Below are 20,383 nucleotides of genomic sequence, written 5' to 3'. Positions count from 1 at the left end.
TTTGTAATTATCGTCTCATTAACTACTAACAATTTTTTTATAATAGGAAGTTGACTGTACATTTCATCACTCTTTTAATAAAAGGCTATTAGAGTCTATTTAATAAAAAATAGACGAGATTACTATTAGTCTTTGGTATTTTTGGAGTTCCTTATTTGTATTGAAGAGTTTCTAAATTCCAATGTGTACCAAAAATAATGGTTGGAATAAATTACAGGTGTTGAAATCCGATTAGCTTCCCAACACTTGCGGAGTATGTTAAACTGTATTTTAGCATGTTCTCTAACTGCTTATTTTATGAGATGTGCCATGCAGCATGTTATTTCCTCTTTGATTTAATTTTGTATCATAAAAGTAATGAAAAATTATATAACTCATGTTAATCTTTTTCAGACAGTTTTTTGCATTTTGAAATTTTGTACTGTTTGTCGAGTTTACTTTACTTTATTTCATTTTTAATCAAGCGGTGCCTTTTCTTTTATTAAAACAAGTGAGAGCGATTTCCAGGTTTCATGTTAAATTCTTGGTATATTTGGAATGCCCGGAAATTGTTAGGGTTTACTTAAAATTTTGAATGCATAAACATACAGAATTTGATTCTGTTTGCTATACATCGATAATTCATATAAATAAATAATATTTCGTTTCAGTATTCCAACTTTTGAATATAATCCAAGTATTATACTCGTTGTTATACGTTAGGCTCTGTGTGCCATATTATTATATTCTGACAGCACATTATACGTATGAAGGCCATTACTGATCTGCTGGTATTAAATTATACATTTTTTATCAATATACTACGAAATAACTTGCATTTTTGGATGTCTGTAGTTGATGTTTGTATTCACTTAATTTTGTCCATTTTGGTTTGTAAGTAAGATACTATGGTTTTATTTTCTTATTTTTTCTTCAAAGTGCTGTATTTTTATGTGTGTTGAGACAAGAATTCTACAAACAATGCATTTTGCATGTAAATTTAACAATTGTAATGAAGAGTAATTAAACTAGTACTTATATTTTTCGCATGAATATTGAAATTAAGAATTTATTATTCAATACATCTACAATAGCAGTAATAGCAATGTATTTTAATTTAAACATTTGACTTACCAAAAATAAATTTAAATTTCCCACTTTTATGGCCATTTAATTGTAAAGTTTCAGTTTAAATTTTGGCTTTAACAATTCAGTTCAACCACTACTCATTTATGAAAACACTTTTTGGACTGAAAGAGATCTTTTGATTTGTTTAATGTCTGGTTTTCAGAATAAGTATGCTATGGTACCTTCATGTTTGTGTATATCGTGATATATTATGGTTTTGTGTAATACAAACGGTATTAGCGCTTTCACTTGCAAGGAACCTCTGGGAGGCTTTGTGTTAAGTTTTGGCTATGGGTGCTGTTATAACTGGCACTACTGTTGTATTGGATTTCAAAGTTCTCATCATTGGTGTATAAAGTCGTAATTAGTTAAACAGTTTCTTGTACTGTGTATCAAGCTTTATTTGCACTGTTTTGTACATCATCTAAACGTTGGAATGTAATAAAAGTTCCTGCTGACTGTGAAGTCGTCTTGCTGACTTTCCCCATTTTTGAGAAACAGTAAAATTAATTGATTATGAAGTAGGTTAAGTAGGTTACCTACTACACTAAAGTAGGTATGTAATGAGTGGATAATCTAATTTTTTCTATGTCTAAATAGTGAAAGATTAATGATAACTAAAATTGACGTTTCCCTAGAAAATGTGACTCAATCAATCTATGGCGTCCATTATAAGTTCAATGATTGATGACGAACATTATTTTTTGCCTAGGAAAATATTTTAAGACTCTTCAATCGCGTACAAAGTGATGCAGAAAAAGCCTGATTCTCGTTAAATAAAGTAGGAATCAATAGTTTTTTGTGATGTCCAATACAACAGTGGTGCTATTTGGCTGTGTGTCTTTGTTCTGCTCTTTGTGGTGGCTTACTGTGTTTGCGCAGTCCTGGAGAGGCCCTCGTCACAGATGTCCTATCTAGACCATTTCCTGAAGGAGACGTCGACGAGACATGGTGGCTCGGTGGAGAGTGAGGAGGGGGATATAGAGGACAACCGGGCACCCTCCGTCGCCAGCAGCAAGTCCAACTTGTCCGAGCTTAGTATAGTGAGTACCTCCTTTGTCACTTTTGTCACCATTCCCCTCGCAAACAAGAGGAGTCACCGTTAGTCACCAATATTCAGAGAAATAGTGTGCGGAGAGCGCTAGTCAATCGAGTTAATGATATGTAACTTTGCAAACTTCAAGTTCTAATGATACTAAATTTAATTCTTCATATTTTTTTACTTCCAATTTTAAATAACGTCCAAAATTTGTCATGTACCCTTGATATGGTCCTAATTTGACAGTCACAAATATCGTGCATAAATAAAACACAACTGGAATCTCAGTTCAATTTCCTGAACTTTCTTTTTTGTAAAAAAAATAATATACAAGTCTATTAATCTAAGAACTTGTTGTTGATTATGTCAGGTACCATTGGAGACAGTAATCGTGTCAGAAAAAACCCAACATAATTTAAAAGATCTTTGGTTGTCTGCTGGTGAATCTGTTAATTTTATGTCAAGGTGTAGGTCTGGAAAGTGGTGATTAGTTTGGTTTGTGTGGTATGTTTTATTGTCTTGTCTAAAATGTTATAATTATGTTTCACTCTGTCTGGGTCAGGTACCAGGTGTTTCATTTAGCTCTTTGGTATACACCACAGATAACATATTGTTCCTATCATGTACAAGTACTATCCAGAAAGTAATGTGTGTTATCATGTAATAATAAGAGTGATGTACCAGTTGCTTTACTAGAAAGACTGTGCTGCTTTGGTTTGAATATTTTAATTGCAGCATTATTTGGAGCAATTATTCGTACAGATAAGAAAGCAACAGAGTGACTCGCTGATTGCTACTTGACTTCTTACATAAAATAATGTAAGTTGCACTTCAAATAGTATAAGTAATTAAAGCAGGGCAAATAAAACATGCGTAATATAACCTTTTTGTCCAAAGTGTCTATGTATGAAGATGTTTTTGAAGAGAGGAAATGATGCAGGGCTATTTTTAAATGTTAACACCTGCTTGCAAATTATCTTTGTATGTTTCTTGAGGGCTATACATGGGAGCTTTTAAACTGCTTTAAAAGTTTTAAGTACTTCATGTGCATCAGTGGTTTTTGTTTCTTAGTATTTTAATACTGTATAGTTAACTTCCAAACTCAAGCTCAGCTAGTAACAATGCTATATGAGCATCCACATACGTTCTACATAAAAATTATTCAATCATATCCATATTCTCCTCCGTGAAAATTACACTAAGATAAAGTATAAATGTAAAAGAACCAAATTAAAGTCATATTAACCTGAATCTCCTTAATGTACCATATGAAAAAGAAACAAAATAAATGTTACATACACAAATCTATAAAATAGAGACCCTAAATTTAAAATTAGTTTAAAGATTAACCAAGTAAAAAAGATGACCGTAAGGACTAAAATGGGCTAATTGTTCTAGATAATAACTTCAAAAACTGCCTTATTTGTTATTTGACATTTAGCTCAATATACCTTCTAGTCCATTTTTTTAATGTAAAATGTTTCTTAGTAGACTGTTAGTCAGTATATCAAGACTGTCATCAAACTTCAAGAACAGCTGTTAAAACATATAGAATATATTTAATAGATATTTTATAGAGTGCACATTTTTTTCATATCCAGGTGAGACTTGCAGTCCTGTACTGCTTCTGTGTTCAGAACTATATTGCTCAGTCATACCAACTTTAACTTCTTTACTTTGATAACAGAGAATGTACTGAAGTTTTCAGGGAATGTGCTGAAATGTATAAAAATCAGTGTTGTTTAGGCATTCCTCAACACATATACACGTACTTGGATCCAAGTCATGGAATTGTGTTTGGAATAATTCTAGTGATGATTGGTAATGTGAACACAACACTATTGTGTGGCTAGCTGACTAATACTAGTTTGTTACTGTTTGTTCTGTACATTATCTCACAGATAACAGAGGAGGCAGCGTTTAGTTCATGTAACCCAACTTAATAGCTTGTAAACTTGGCTAAAATATTGTAGAGCTCAACCACTGATAGTATTACTCTTCCATCATTTCCATTGCTATTTTTTTCCAATATATTGTGTTCTATTTGTCATATGACATTAGAATGGTAAGTATATGAGTACTTATATACTGTCTTGAATCTTATTCCATAAAACTGAGAATGTTTTTGAGATGGAGTCATTCTATTTCAATACACCATTTTGCAACATCCAGAGAAATCATGTCACATTCTTAATCATCGTTGTTTTAATTGTAATTTTATTACATCGTAATTATAGCCCTGAATTGGTTTTTCTCACTCTATGGCATCCATAACTATGTTGGTAAACCAGTTCATATCTACAAATGGATTTCTTATTCTTCCTTGTTTTCAAAGTAGAAACTTTTTTTTAAATTTTTTCCTCAACTCAGTCGAGGTAAATTCTGAAAACTACTTAAAAATAGAAAGTGTTTGGTAGAGATCTTTATTGTGCTATTGAATTTATCACAATTCATTTTGTAATATATAAAACATGTTTAATTAAAACTAGTTTTTTTTTTCAATAAAACACATTAAAATATTTTTACACTTGAACTTTCAATGTCAAACAATAATTGTTTTACCTCTTAAAAGACTGGAAGTAGTCATTTAATATTTTATTATAATTAAATATGTTTTCTGAGTAATGAATTTTGGCAAATTACATAATAAATGCCACATTAGGTACAAGAGGTTATTAATCTTTTTTTAGTAACCTTATAAAGTTTTGTAGTTCTAATATGATAATTTTAATTTCTGTTATCTGAAGTATGACTGAGTTTCACACCAGTAAGGTAGTAGACTGGTAAGGTGAGTCCAGTTACTCATCCATAGTAAAACTTTCTCAAACCCCTGACTCCTCTAGATCCTTTTAAGACGGCACTTCTTGTTTACTCAGAGAAGATACAAAGTGAAAGCTGTCTACAACAATATGTTTCACAGATCTTCATCATTCAAATGTGGTTTGGTAATAAGTACCTGATATGTAATTTTGAAAAAAAAAATTGCATGTTGTATTATGTATTTAACCCTTTAAGGAGTAATGACGTTCTGGAACGTCACTACATCATTTGTTCATAGGAGTAAGGATGTGAAACATAATACACTCCCAAAATAGTAAGAAAAATTTTGTTTTATTTTTTAATAAAAATCAGATATTATTACTATAAAAAGCTAACATTTACTTTTGTTGAGAAAATACAAAGGCTAAAATTTGTTTTTTGTGTGAAAGTGCTCGAAACATGGATATATACACAGTGGCACACCACACTCTTTACATTCAAACGTTGTATCCTTCCTCTTCTTTTCTCTGCTTGAGGAATGAGAACAGACGTAGCATCTCTTTTGTGTCTTCCGTGTCTGACCTTCTGGCGTCGGCAGTGGGTGGGGGAAGTGTCTGCCGGTCAGGTGGAGCGTATGTTGGTCTCTGGTAGCGGCTGGCGGCGGCACGACTCTCGGCGCCGCGGCTACCAGCCTTCCTTCTCTTGGAGTGTGATGTGTTTCCAATATTTGTCGGATGAGGTTTAGTCTAAAGTCACAAAACCCACTTTTCTTGTTTTGTTTGATAACAAACATGTTGTATGTATTCAAAACAACCATATCAATCAAGTGGAAAAATAATTTACGGTACCACTTCTTTGATTTCCTTGCACTGTCATTGAAAGATATCATCATGTCAGAGCGGTCGACTGCTCCCATATCCCTATTATATTCTATGACAGAGCTTGGTTTGTTTACAGTCTTTCCAAGCTTAGTCACAGGAATCATTTCATGCTTGTGGATTGTTGTTAGCATTGTTACATTACGGCGCTCACACCATTTTACACAAAGCATGTGTTTTTGGCTCCTAATTTCACAATCTCCCTTATTCATTTTTTTGGGTAAGCAAGGGAGACCTTTCCGGTTTTGTCTTACAGTTCCACAAGCTGCTGTTTCATTTTCAAGAAGCCAGTTGAACAAGCCGGGACTGCTGTACCAGTTATCAACGTACAACACATGGTTACGTCCTAAGTAGGGTTGCATTAGTGTTCTGATAACCTTTGCTGACACTCCGACGTCTTCGTTTTCATTCAACAAGTCAGTGGTCTTGCCAGTATAAACAATAAAGTCAAGGACGATGCCTGAACTGCTGTCACACAATACATAAAGTTTTATTCCGAACCGCTTGCGTTTAGACGGAATGTACTGTTTGAAACCCAGGCGACCCTTCCATAGCATGAGGCTCTCATCGATGACCAGGTTCTTATTAGGAGAGTAGGCTACAAAAAATTTTCTCCGTAGGGTTTCGATAACCGTTCTGATTTTGTATAATTTATCTCCCCCCGCCTCTAGTGAATTGTCGTCAAGATGTAATACTCGAAGCAACAATAGGAATCTATCCTGACTGAACACCTGAGGGAATATGGGAGTGTTGAGGAGTGGATCTGTACTCCAGTAGAGTTTTAGTGAATTTTTCTTGCAATGGGGCATTAGAAGCAAAATCGCAAAAAAACAATACATCTCATCAGGGTTTGTTTCTGTCCAGCGTCTGAGTTTGGAGAATTCTTTTATTCCTGCCTCACTTTTCATTTGCTGCTGGGCATACTTATTAGTCTCAGAAGCAATGTGCGAAACTAAATCGTAATCGAACAGTTTATGAAATAAATCTATTTCCTTTTCAATATTATCCTCAAAGTCAACTTGTAGGCCAGAATTAGAATCATCAAATATAAAGTCTTTTGGTTCAAAACAGTCAACATTGGCAAATTGGACAAATATCAGACTCACTTACTGGTAATGCAGGTTCTTGTATCTCCACGTCAAGTTCATTGTCGAAGTAAGAAGCAGCGAGGATATCTTCTGCGGTTTCATCTTGTTCATCCCCACTATCACCAAACACATTCTCATCGTCGGAGCCTAAAACGTCATTGTTATTGTCTGAGATTTGATCTCCTTCACTCCACTTGTATATCTCCCTTCTTATGTCGTCACTACGTAAGTTACGTTCTGGATCCATTTCACAACACAAAAGGAAACTGACTTGAGAACAATAAACTACACTATTTCATCATTGTAGAAGAAACTGCACAAAGTGAATGTTTACAGCGTAGCAACAGAATGCGACTGTAGAAGTTGTTAGCGCCAATTGCTGGTGACAGTAGAAATCGCGGGAATCCGTGTGCGGAGAAAACCTTTACAGCCGCCCTGTAGTTGAAAGCAGCTGACAGTATTTACGCGGGAAACTGCGCTCAGTTATTTAAGGTTAGGAACAGTGGGCGGATTTCTTCCATAGAGGAAAAATATAAGCGCTAGTACTTGTAATATAAGTCATAATTCATTGACGTTCTAGAACGTCCTTACTATTTTCACATGATTTTTAATATGACGTTCTGGAACGTCAATACTATTTTGTAACAAACACCTATACTCGTTAAAGGGTTAACTCCTTGATTTATTATCCTACCAATGTAATTTATTGTTCTTAAATATAAAGGAGGTTAATTTTGAAACCATCTGTATAGTATCTGTTTTAAGATTATTGCTGTGCAAACCAATTTTAATATTTATTGTTAAATGCTAAAATCCCCTATTGCTCTCTTGAAAATTAAAAATCACTCCATAAAAGCTTTGTTAACTTGGGAAATTCTTGTGGAATCTAACCAACTACCATCTGTTTCAAAAACATGAATTAATGTTATTGTTCTTAAATTAACTTCAATCGTATTTGTTTTAAGGAAGTGACTAATGTGGAGTTGATGTCTGTTTGCAGGATCCTCACGGTCATCATCATTCGATACATTCTCATCACCACGCTCATTCCCATGCCCACCTTCCACCCAAACCTAAGCACCATCAGTTTCTAGTGCGCACTTTCTCTTCACCGACAAAGTGTAACCACTGTACTTCGCTGATGGTGGGGCTGACCCGCCAAGGTGTGGTATGTGAGGTGTGTGGCTTTGCCTGTCACATGGCCTGCTGCGAGCGTGTACCCGCTGTCTGTCCCGTGCCTCCCGACCAAAGTGAGTAAATGCAGGCTAAAGTTCATGGAATACAGTGCTTTAAAAGTAATTTTAAAGGTTCAACACAAACACGTCATTTGATCTGATCCTCATAGGGTTAATCGGAGTTCATACATTCTTTGTTTCTATGATTCTGTACAAGAGTTTTATGTTCTGACCACTTCTGATCCCAATTGAGATGCATCTTGTATAACAACCTAGATTGACCAAAAAGTGAGATATGTTTTCCTGTTGCAGCCAAGAGGCCACTGGGTATCGACCCGACGAGGGGTATCGGCACGGCATACGAGGGCTATGTCAAGGTGCCCAAGACCGGGGGTGTCAAGAAGGGCTGGGTACGGCAGTTTGTGGTTGTGTGTGACTTCAAGTTGTTCCTGTACGACATCTCGCCTGACCGCAATGCACTACCATCCGTCTATGTCAGTCAGGTTCTGGACATGCGTGACGACGAGTTTGCTGTCTCCAGTGTGCGCGACTCTGATGTCATACATGCCACCAAAAAAGACATACCATGCATATTCAGGGTAAGATTGACTTATAACATTTAGAGTATGAAATATTGATAGCTTGGAAGGAGTTGAAAGTCCAGTATTTTTTTTTTTTTTTTAATATAATTGAGGAACTGAAATGTTTTTATTTTCTTCAATTTACAAACAAAATACTGTCTAGAATAACATTAATTTTCTATTCTTTGATTTACTTTTTCTACATTTAAGTATGTTGTGTTTACTTTTTCTAAACTGTTCATTTACCAGTTCTGAAAATATAAATTACAAGTAAGAATCAGGAGTAAATGTCAACAACAAAGAAATAACTGATGTCAACTGTTTTTTTCCCTTTTGATTACTAAAACCTTAATTTCTAACCTTTTTCTACTTCTGTCACATGTAAAAAATAATTTTGTTAGGCATCATATATTTTGAATTTTTTTATGGTGTTAAATTACTTTGTGCTGACATTAAAATACACAAAGGAAAAAGTATTTTTTTGGACATTTTCCATCATTCAGTATTAAAAATATCAGAAACACTACAGATTGAGCTCTTCAATCTGATATCTTCTTCAGGTAAATAAACTAATCTAACACAATCTAGGTTAAAATAAACAAATCATACTTGAGCGTTGTGATAAGCATAAGTCAGGAATCACAACTACCATGTTGTGTGTCAACTTCACTAACTCGAAAACATGCACTTATTAAAAAGAAAACACAACACTAATTATTAAAACAACTACAGAATAAAGGTCACAATACGTCTGCATCCTTCGACCAACCACCTATGACTGATGGATCTAGCTTTTATGGTTGATATTGTATCATCTGCATATAATATTAAATCACTAGAAACCTTTTTTGGCAAATTATTAAAATAAACCAAAAATATAACAGCTACCAAAATGGAGTCTTGAGACACTTCATTCAATCTTTATTCTCTTCCACCTTGACTTAATTTTGTTATTATTTTTTTAAATAACTGTTCACTGGTATCTTTTTCTCAAATAAGACCTTATCCAGCTAATTGCTCCATTTGAAAATATGTAAATAAATAATTGTTCAAGAATATTATTATGGTTAACACAGCCTAAGCCTTGAACAGATCACAGAACATATCCATCCATTTTGGTCTGTGATCCATCCAAAAGCTCAAACAATTTTGAAATTCCTCCTATGGTGTTGGGTCCTTTTCTAAAATCAAATTTTTCATTAACATATACATTGTTTGGCTCAAGAAATCATATATTTCAAGAAATGCATCCTTTTCAAATAACTTAAGACAGGTATTGTAAAACTGAGACTGGCGTATAATTTTTTGGATTTTTAATATCTTCTTTTATGAAAAGATGTTTGAATTCCACATAATTGAGATTGCTAGGAAAAGAACTAGGACTGAATGATTGACTAATAATTACACTAAGATATCTGTAGTCTATTGTGGTTTATCTGGATTTCCATTTATCCGGATCACTCCAGTTCCAATTAATTTGCATTATCGAGGTTTTACTGTATTAATGTAATGTGATTTAAATAGTTTTACAGTTATCTTTGTCTGAATTGCAATATTTATTGGAATATAAGAACATGGATGATCTGGTTTGGAATAAAGAGGATTATGTTTGTGAAATCTGTTGAAATGGATGAACTGTATCACAATTAATACATTGATTTAAATTTGTATAGAAAAAGTATAGAAAGTGTATTGTGTAATCACTGTATATGTACAGATAACCACGTCGCTGATGGACCCTCCGGGGCTGAAGAACCACACACTGATGCTGGCAGATACGGAGAGTGAGAAGAGCAAGTGGGTGGTGGCTCTCAGTGAGCTACACAGGATACTGAAGCGCAATAACCTCCCCAACACTACGGTGAGTTGGGTCTTCGTCTGTACCATTTCTGTTTATCTCCTGTAGTTGTAAAAGTTACACTGACACATGTTATGGTGTTTTACACAGGTATTCAGGGCCAGGGAGCTGCTGGATAATACTCTGGCCTTCATAAAGAATGCCATGTCAGGTGCCATCATCGATCCGGATCGTCTAGTCATAGGAACAGAGGAAGGTCTGTTCTGCCTGGATCTGGATCGAAGTGGTGAGTTATTTTAGAATAATCTGGTTATAATGTAGAAAGTTCCTTTACCCACTTGAGTCTCGGGCATTGATCTAGTGAAGGAGAAGTATAACATTTACTGTAGAGTACAATTGTTATTGAGGGACAGTGGGATTAACCATCCATCAGGTAGACTAATCAGCGTTAGGTCTGTGTCAGCCCCATTTACATACTTTATTTTTTCAAAAGCTATATGAAATGTGTCTATACACAAAAAAGTACCCTGTAATACTTTTAATATAAAAGAAATTTTTATTTCTTCCACAATTTAACTTAATATAAAGTGTGCTTTTGCCGGTTAAGACGTCATCAGTTATTATAAACAGAAAACATGTTTATAAAATAAAACAAAACATATGATAGAGCAGTTAGAATAAAACTTAAAACTAATTGTAAAGACCAAAACTAATAAATTATAAAAATATTATGTAGAAAAATATACTTTACACATTCATAATTTTTGAATGGATTTCTTCTTTTACTAATGTTAGAGGAATATCACTGAAATTTACAGAAGGTTGGGAAATACATTCATCTTCAAAAATGCACTTTTAATTTTTAAGTAACTTCTTAGAATATTTAATGAGTTTAAAAACAGTATGGATGTTACATTTAAAATTTATCTTACGAATGTTTCCAATTTTAATTTCACACCATAGTGAGATAATTAGGATTGTTGTTTTTCTTAATTTGATTGCAACTTTTTGTTTTCATTTATAACTCATTCAATAATTGGATAGGAGGATAGTTATTTTAATCAAAAATTCTGTAGTATCCTTTTCCTTTAAAATTTTATCTTTAACATCAGTCACTAAATTATCAATCTTTTGGAACAAACTTTGTACTACTCCAATTTTTACATGTTGAGGATTATTTGAATTATAATTTAGGTACTGGCCACTGAAGGTCTTGAAAAATAATTTCTTTTACTTGTGTTTGCTTTTGTTTTTGTTATAAAAATATCAAGAAATGTAATTCACTAATAACCTCATTTTCAATGTTAAATTGTATTGGTGACCTAATTGTATTGATGTGTTTTAAAAATTCATCCTGAGTGTTCATTTTAATTTTTCATATACAAAAGTCATCATCAACATACCGTCACCAAATTTTAGGTTTATTACTCCAATAAGCAATGTCTTCAAAGTTGTCCATAAATATCTTGCTAATTATTGGGCTGAGAACACCACCATTAGTTTTAGATTTGATTCTAACTGTTTTATCATATGTTTTTTTTCTATTTTATACACATTTTTCTGTTTACAATTAACAGACAAAAGTGCTTATTATATTAAATTATATTGTGAATTCCATCTAGTATACAACACAGAAAATGAAACACTCTTGGAACGAAGCGACGGGACGACTATGTGTTTTGTACAGGAAAATTTAAACAAAACATAGATTATACACACAACACATCATGCCAACTTAGAAAGCTGCCGGTTCGGATAATATCTTCTCTGAATTCTTAAAACATACTGATATCAATATTTAAAGGTGGTTTCTCACTTTCTTCCAAATCCAGTTGTAAAGTACCCACACGTTTCAGCAGATTTTAAATCTTAACAGTGTAAAGCTAGGAAAGGAACCAGTATGAGCAGAAAGTTAATTTTTTAAAGCTCTTCTGAGCATTTGAGAAGAATAATAAAATATCCCTTATTCTCATCACCAGCAGCACTACGGAGCAAGATGGTTTCAAGCTTGATCAAAACTGTTGTGTCAATTGTTTAAATTCATTTCATTTATTGGGGAACAATTTGATAAAAATCTAGAAATAACCTCTGCAACATTTATTTACACGTGTGACACTGTGTACGACATAGTGTGGAGAAAAGGTCTCTTATTTAAGTTGTATAGTCTTTTTTTGTCTTGCCCTTTACTATTACATATTTTAGTGAATGTTTAGCAAAATTTATCTAGCATGATGACAATTCTTTCACATCCCTAAAGATGGAATGCTAAATTAAGCTCATTAAGCTTGAAATGAGATTGAGTAAAACTTTTAGTAAATATGTAAGGAAGAAGTGGTGAAGCAAAGACTTCAATAGATGGCTTTGTATTTAGGAAGAGTCTAAATAACATTGTTACAAAAGACTAGATGGACTCTACTTTCTTAAAATCCTGGGTTCTTATTTCTCTGAATTGGTCCATGTTTGAATCAAGGTTTTCCTAAAAGAATATGGAAGAGACGTCATTGTCCAGTGCCACGCTGATTACTAGACTAATCTAGTTTCCAACGTGTCCACCTAAGCTTATTGAACATCCCAAGTTCCACTAGTAGGGTCGAGATTCAAGAGTTTCTGCCTAATGCTGACTTCTAATTGATCACCTGGCTGTGATTTTCCAAATAGGATTCTTCTCCTAACCTCAAGCCTCTCACAATAAAAAATAATGGGTTTAGAAATCTTCTTTGATTGATTACATAGTCTACACGTAGGATCTTCAGTAATGAGCTAAGGTGTGCAAGTGTTTCCTAAATTGACCGTGTAATAAAGGAAATGGCCTGTGTCAAAAGGCTTTGTATAGCTTCATCAGCCAGTTTGTGAACTTGATGTTGTGTCTCTAATGACTTTCTAAGTAAGACTGCTGCTCAGTAAAAACAAAGTTGTCAAAGAATATACCACAGTTGCATTATCAGGATGCTATGAGCAATATGGTGCCAACTTGGTATAAGTTTGAGTTTGCACAGAATGGCTAAAGGTGTACTAGCAATTCTTGTGTCATGATATCACTAGAGTCTGCTGTTTAATTTGAGTCTTGCTGGATAGTATCTTTTCTCTATACAAACTATATATTCTCAAGGATGTGAGTTTTTGGGATCAAGCTAAGGTATTTGCAGGAGAGAAACAACTATTAACCCTTTGACTGATACGCAACGATATATCGTTGTGAGTGAATTTACCGAAAAGTGATACACAACGATATATCATTGTTGATGTTTTGGGCGAAAATTGATATGCAACGATATATCGTTGTTGCATCATAAATTTATTTCAGCGTTATTAATTTGCCAAATAAATCATACTATATTTCAATTGATAGAGGAATATATCTAATTAATTTAAAAAATAACAATCATTCTTTTATATACTACATTTTGACATCGAACTTTAACGAAATTGCAATTTGGAAGGCTGTGCCGTCTGAGCTCGGTCCGTCTGCTCAACTCCGACGGCGTAGTAATTATTGTGTCACTATCGGTTCGTTTGAGGTTATTAGTATCTTATATTGCTGGTTATTATAATTTTAGTTCAAAATGAGTAAAAAGAGACCGAATTCTCCTGTGAGTGAAGATACTTTGATTGGCATTGTTAGAGATGCCGGTGTTAATTTCCAATCTAGTGACACTGGTTCTGAAAATGGATCTAATCGAGACAGTAGTGAATCTGAAGATAGTTCTAGTGAATATAGTTTTGAAGACGACACAGATGAAGACCCTACATTTAACCCTGACCAACCCAGTACATCATCTTCATTTCGAGGTAACAGACCATTGATGTTATCTAGGCCTAGTGTACCTCTGTTGACATCAGAGTCAGAGGAAGATGAGCCTCCATCTAGGCCTAGTGTAGTTGAGCAACAAGGTGGTAGGCCTAGGCCTACACAAAATGATGTCCAACAAAATGATCCTGCTGATGACAGTAGTAGTTGGGTTGAGGTGGAGGAAGGCAATGACCCACATTACAATCATCGGTTCACGTTTGCTGAATTGAGTGGGCCAAAACATTGTCCTCCACAAAATTCTAAACCAATTGTGTACTTCAACCTGTTCTTTACAACAGCTATACTTACGGTGTTTGTAAATGAAACAAATCGATACGCAAGATCATATATTGCTAAAAATCAAGAGACTTTGCCTCCTTTTAGCCGAGTCAGGAAGTGGGTTGATGTAACATTGCTGGAAATGAAAGCATTTTTGTCCATAATTTTAAACATGGGAATGATTACAAAGCCAAGTATAACTAGCTACTGGGACACTCATTTCACAAGTGCTACCCCCTTTTTTGCCAAGATGATGACAAGCAACCGATTCCAAATTATTTTAAAATTTTTCCATATTGTAGATGTAAGCAAATTAATTCCACATGGAAATCCAGGTTATGACCCTTGTGGTCGTTTTCAACCGATCATTGATCATGCAAACAGACTGTTCAAACAGTATTATTCCCCAACACAGGCTCTATCTGTTGATGAATCATTGGTTGGTACGAAGAAGCGAGTCGCATTGACTCAGTACCTCCCAAAAAAAAAAAAAACACCATAAATGGGGAATAAAACTTTGGGTCCTTTGTGACTCAATAACACGTTATTGTGTAGCTTTCTACTGCTACAAAGGAGCACAAAGGACTCAGGAAAATGAAAGAGTGGTACAGACTGGCTTAGGTAGCACAGTTGTCATGCAACTGTTACAGATGGCAAATTGCTTGAACAAGGGACACCATTTATATCTCGACAACTTTTTCACCTCGATATCTCTTGCTAGGACTTTGTATGATCACAATACTTTTATGACTGGCACTCTCAGAAAGGATAGGAAAGGCATTCCTAATCAACTACTAGGAAAATATGCTGTGGGTCAGAAAACCTATATGAGAAAAGGGCCTCTCCTAATGATGGCTCATAGAGAGAAAAAATCAAACTCATCTCAGTTTTTGATTTTGTCTACTGACTGCCAGGCTGCCTCAGAGACTTACTCCATCAGAAGAAGTGGACATGTATTGATACGGACCAAAACAAAAATTGCTCGTCAGTACAATAAAGGTATGGGGGGTATTGACTCAACCGACCAGATGTTGTATGTGTACATGGATGAGCGGAGGACCATGAAACATGCCAAAAAAGTAATATTTAATGTTTTTGGACGCATGGTGCTGAATGCATATGTGTTGTACAAGTTAAATACAACACAAGGCCAACTGAAGAGGGCTGAGTTCATGAAAGAAGTGATAGGAGATCTTTCTTCGGAATGGCTTGCAAGTAAGCAAATCCCGCAAAATCTCCGGGGTGGTGGTGATGGTCCATCAGTTGGTTTCGGACTCAGGAAATTACCTGAGAAGAAGGAAAAACTGTGCCGAACCTGTTCAGGTGACAATCATCCTGAAGGAAAGAAGCGGAGGTCTCGGACAGTGTGTGTAAGGTGTGGTCTTGGTGTACATGCTGAATGCCTCGGCAAGCATGTTTGCCACTGAAATTATAAAAACTAAAAAACTGTAAATATTGTAAATAATAACTTTTTTATTAGTGTTGTGTTTTGACAATAAAGTGTATTTTTAAGACAGGATTCACAAACAAATTTAATTAATATAGAACATTCGATGTGTTTGACTCCAGATTTCCAAACAGATTGCCTCAAATTGACGTAAGTAAATTTTTATTATTTTACCAATAAGTCATGCATTTTTTAACTTATATGCTTCAAATTTTCTGGATTTGTTGACAATAATACGTACTTTTAGAATAAATTACTGCCAATAAGAAATTTCAAAAAATTATTTTAGTTTACTACTGACAAAGTAAGAAAAAAAAATGTTTGTTATAAATAAAAACAAAAAAAATTTTTTTTTAATTTTTAAGTAATTTTTTTGGCTTTTTTATATCTTTTCCTAATAGGCCATTTAAATGTCTAAAGAACAAAACTACTTTCAAGTTTCTATTATATTACATAATAAAGCTACAAATTATCTAGTAAAACACTACAAAAAAAGCTAATTTTAGCCTATCAATTTAAGGAATAACCCTGTTAAAAATCATATCAATTTTGGAAAAAAAATAAAAAAATTTTGATCAGTCAAAGGGTTAAGGCAATAGCAAAATTGAATTAATACAGAAACCAGACTTTTATTTGGGAATTGAATGAATGAATTAGTTTATTTCCATCAAGATTTTACAATATACACAGGAACAGAAAGATACACATAATAGTTATTTTTAACCCTTCCCACACCATAGACGGATATACACACCTCAAAACAATTAAAGGATCACTTTTATTGCGTCTTGTAAAACAAGTATTAATAACAGAAGAATGTTTGAACTTTGCACACTGATAAAGGAACCTCTCGGTAGCAAAGACAAATAATTCTTGTTTATTTCTGACTAATTCAGTAAAAGATAAGAGCGATTATTTCGATATCATGTCCAAACAAGAATGAGATAAGGAAAGGTTCAGGCTCAGTTTTGTCAGAAGTTGATCTCGTTCAGTCTGGATTAGACTTCTATAGTTAGGCCTGTGTGTTTTTATTGTTATGGCGGGTGTTAGACGGTTTTTGTCTGAGAGTGATGTCAGTAGAGCTGTTACTTTGATAGAAGTGGGAGTTTCCCAACGAGAAGTGGGTAGGCGCTTAGGTGTGAGTCAATCAGTAATTTCAAGATTATGGAACCGACATCAGGAGCTAGGTACTCTTCAAAGACGCCCAGGACAAGGCCGCTCGAGATCTACCACGCACATAGAAGATCGATTTTTACGAGTTAATGCACTTCGTAATCGATTTTTAACTGCTAGAGAACTTCAAAACGACCTAAGCCAGGCGACTGGAAATCGTGTGTCGGATCAGACTGTTAGAAATCGACTCCGGGAAGCTGGATTGAGATCTAGGAGACCTGCCCGAGTGCCGAGATTGACTGTGCGTCATAAGAGAGCCAGATTGCAGTTTGCAAGAGACCATAGGCGTTGGCAGCTGAGACAGTGGCGTAAGGTAATGTTCTCAGACGAGTCAAAATTTACAATTTTTGGTAATGACGGCACGTTCGATTGTGGAGAAGAGGAAATGAACGGTTTATTAAGTGTTGCCTAGCTCCCAGAGTTCCGTTTGGCGGGGGCTCAGTATTAGTGTGGGGTGGCATAACAATGGACGGTCGTACAGACCTTGTCATAATCCGAAACGGTACTTTGACAGCCCAGCGTTATGTGGACGAGGTGTTAGACGTTTCATATTCGTCCGAGAGCAGAGCAAGCAGGTCAAAATTTTTTATTTATGCAAGACGGAGCTCGACCACATGCAGCAAGATTGGTCCGTGAGTACCTGGGCGAACACAACATACCACTGCTGGAGTGGCCAGCCTGCAGTCCGGACCTAAACCCGATTGAGCACGTCTGGGACCAACTAGGACGAAGTATCCGGGGCCGCCCAAACCAACCCAGGACTTTGGATGAGCTGGAAATGGCATTACGAGAAGAATGGGAGCGGTTACCTCAAGATAGCCTCAGACGACTCATCAGAACCATGCCACAGCGTGTTCTTGCGGTTATATCAGCTAGAGGTGGCAATACAAGGTATTGAAAGTGAGATTCAAAAGACCAGACCATTTCTTATTACATTTGTACTTTATTAAGAGAGTTGTTTTCGTTTTAATTTTGCGGTTTTAAACTTTGTTTACTGTTCTAGCCTAAAATAAAATATCATATAAAAAAAACATATACGATGTATTTTACTTTCAACACCGACTTTGAAATAAAAAAAAAAATTATTAGAAAGTTTCGAACCGTTAACCGAGTGCATTCTGTTAAAAAAGTGATCCTTTAATTGTTTTGAGGAGTGTATTAGAATGGTAGACTTTGACCAAAATGGCAAATACAGTTAGATCCAGTATTGTAGTTATGTCGCTTGGAGAGTTCTTTAGTTTACAAAAAGCCTTCAAAATGCCCGGTGTACGCTCCGTGCTTATTTGCGGTTGACGAGAAAATATTTATAAACAGCCTTCATTCTACAGCAGGGGGGGGAGCGCCCTTTGTCTAACTCCGACCATCTGCTTGTCAGTTCTGCGTCTCCTACAGATCCATAACTGAACATATCCGTGCCATGGATTACTGCTTTCTTGGTTGTCACAAGTGTGCATCTACTACGTATCTCCATATTATTCTTCATCGTGTGGTAGTATTGTGATTAGTTTGAAATATTTATCTTGTTTTGTATTAAAATTAAATTGTTCAGTTTAATTACATTTTACAATGAAATTGAAATTTATTGGAAATAAACAGATTTGAAAATAGTTTTTTTTTATTTTTATCAATAAATATGCTAATTGTAAGACAAATGCCCTGTTTTATTTGCCCTGATGGGGACTGAAATCTGTCTCTTTAGTGATTATAAAAACTTTTATTTTACTGGTACTAACAAGCTGAATGGTTGCAGAGATCGCTAGGGTGGGAGAAGGTAAGAAGATCTACCAGTTGGAGTATGTGGTGGAAGAGCAGCTGTTGGTGCTGTTGTCCGGCAAGCAGAGACATCTGCGGCTGATACCAGTGCGGGCACTGGACGGCGACGATGTTGAGTGGATCAAGGTGGCGGAGACTAAGGGCTGCATCACCTTCACCACTGGTGTCATGCACCGGACTCCACAACTGGCCTATTGTCTCTGTGTGGCCATCAAGCGTCAGGTTGTCACTCAATCATACTGTCACTCTGACTTTGAGTAGTAACATTTTCTCTATGTGTAAAATATACAGGAAAGAATGAGGTCTATTACATTTTGACTAGCTTTGTTAAACATGTATGTATTTTAGGACTAATAGTTAGTAAAACAACATTTTTTTTCCAATATATTTTTTTGGATAAGGCTGTGAAGTCGCCTGATGATGAAACCTTTGGTTTCGAAAGACCTTGTCCAAAAATTGAAATAGTATTGGATAAATGTTGTTTTACTAACTATTAGTTTAAAATTTCTCTCTAAGAGTCTTTAATGTATTTTAGGGTCTTTTAATATAAAAAATATTGATGTTTATATCTGTGAATGTGTGTGTAGACCTATAAAATTACTTAATCACTGGGATACATTTTTTTAATTTTACCACATATGTCTTGTTTACTAATACCCCCTAATAACTTTTTAGTGTACATTTCATTTTTAAGAATTTAAATCCCATAAAGAATATAATTTTACCAAAAAATTATACGTTTAAAAAAATGGTCCATAACTATTATAACCCATTTCGTACCAATTGAAATTGAGTATTTTTATCTCCAAGTTTACAACAATATGTGTATTTTCTTGAATATACATGTCAGTTAGTAGTTTTTTAATGTGGTAAAAGTTAAAACATTGGTCCAGATGAAAAAACTTAAAGTTTTTACCCTCAAAAACTGTTCTTGATTTTATTTCTATGAACTGTACACTTTTTATAGTGTTTGAAGGCCTTGCTTTAGTTGTAAGAGGTATTTTGCTGGTAAAATGGCCTCAGTTTCTACTCTGTAGTCTCAGAGAAGTATCACCATTGGCTGATGGTTGACCTCTACTTGAATTTTCTCGTAAGACAACAGTAGTCAACATTTTCTCTGCAATATTCAACTGTGATAGGTTGAAAGCATTGACACATCTTTTTTATATCTTTCCATTTTAAGCAAAGAATTTTATTTGTGGATCTATGACCAAAATCTTATTAGCATATTTTTTGGTTTTACTAGTAACATGTGTCCAATAAGTACTGTCCAGATATTTGCACAGAATATATAATTCTGTGGAATAAGTATTTAGATGCCTAACTACAATTGGATTCATACCAGATCTACCACTAAAGTTAAATTATTTGAATCCACTGCTTTGCCTTGTCCAATTCCAAGTTTATAGCTTAGGCCTTGTTACACCATTTTTTAGAATTTATTCATCACCACTTTTACTACAACTTTCACTCAAAATATCATCAAAGTTCATGG

General features: G+C 34.8%; 1 protein-coding gene across 7 annotated transcripts in view; it reads left to right on the top strand.

The window, feature by feature from the left end:
- The window catches only part of LOC124364524 (serine/threonine-protein kinase Genghis Khan), an 89,531-nt gene that overhangs the window by 58,803 nt on the left and 10,345 nt on the right, over positions 1-20,383 (top strand). For 4 of the 7 annotated variants that reach the window (XM_046820075.1, XM_046820074.1, XM_046820076.1 and 1 more), the window contains 7 exons: positions 218-253; positions 1,990-2,150; positions 7,873-8,122; positions 8,360-8,646; positions 10,346-10,489; positions 10,577-10,712; positions 18,866-19,110. In XM_046820075.1, coding sequence (XP_046676031.1) covers positions 218-253; positions 1,990-2,150; positions 7,873-8,122; positions 8,360-8,646; positions 10,346-10,489; positions 10,577-10,712; positions 18,866-19,110 — 1,259 coding nt within the window. The remainder of the gene's footprint in view (positions 1-217; positions 254-1,989; positions 2,151-7,872; positions 8,123-8,359; positions 8,647-10,345; positions 10,490-10,576; positions 10,713-18,865; positions 19,111-20,383) is intronic. The other 3 variants (XM_046820079.1, XM_046820078.1, XM_046820080.1) reach the window with 1 other exon arrangement.

Source organism: Homalodisca vitripennis, chromosome 6, assembly GCF_021130785.1.
Source record: "Homalodisca vitripennis isolate AUS2020 chromosome 6, UT_GWSS_2.1, whole genome shotgun sequence".
In the NCBI taxonomy this organism is placed as follows: domain Eukaryota; kingdom Metazoa; phylum Arthropoda; class Insecta; order Hemiptera; family Cicadellidae; genus Homalodisca; species Homalodisca vitripennis.
The sequence above is the reverse complement of the archived record's forward strand: the minus strand, read 5'-3'. Positions and strand labels throughout refer to the sequence as shown.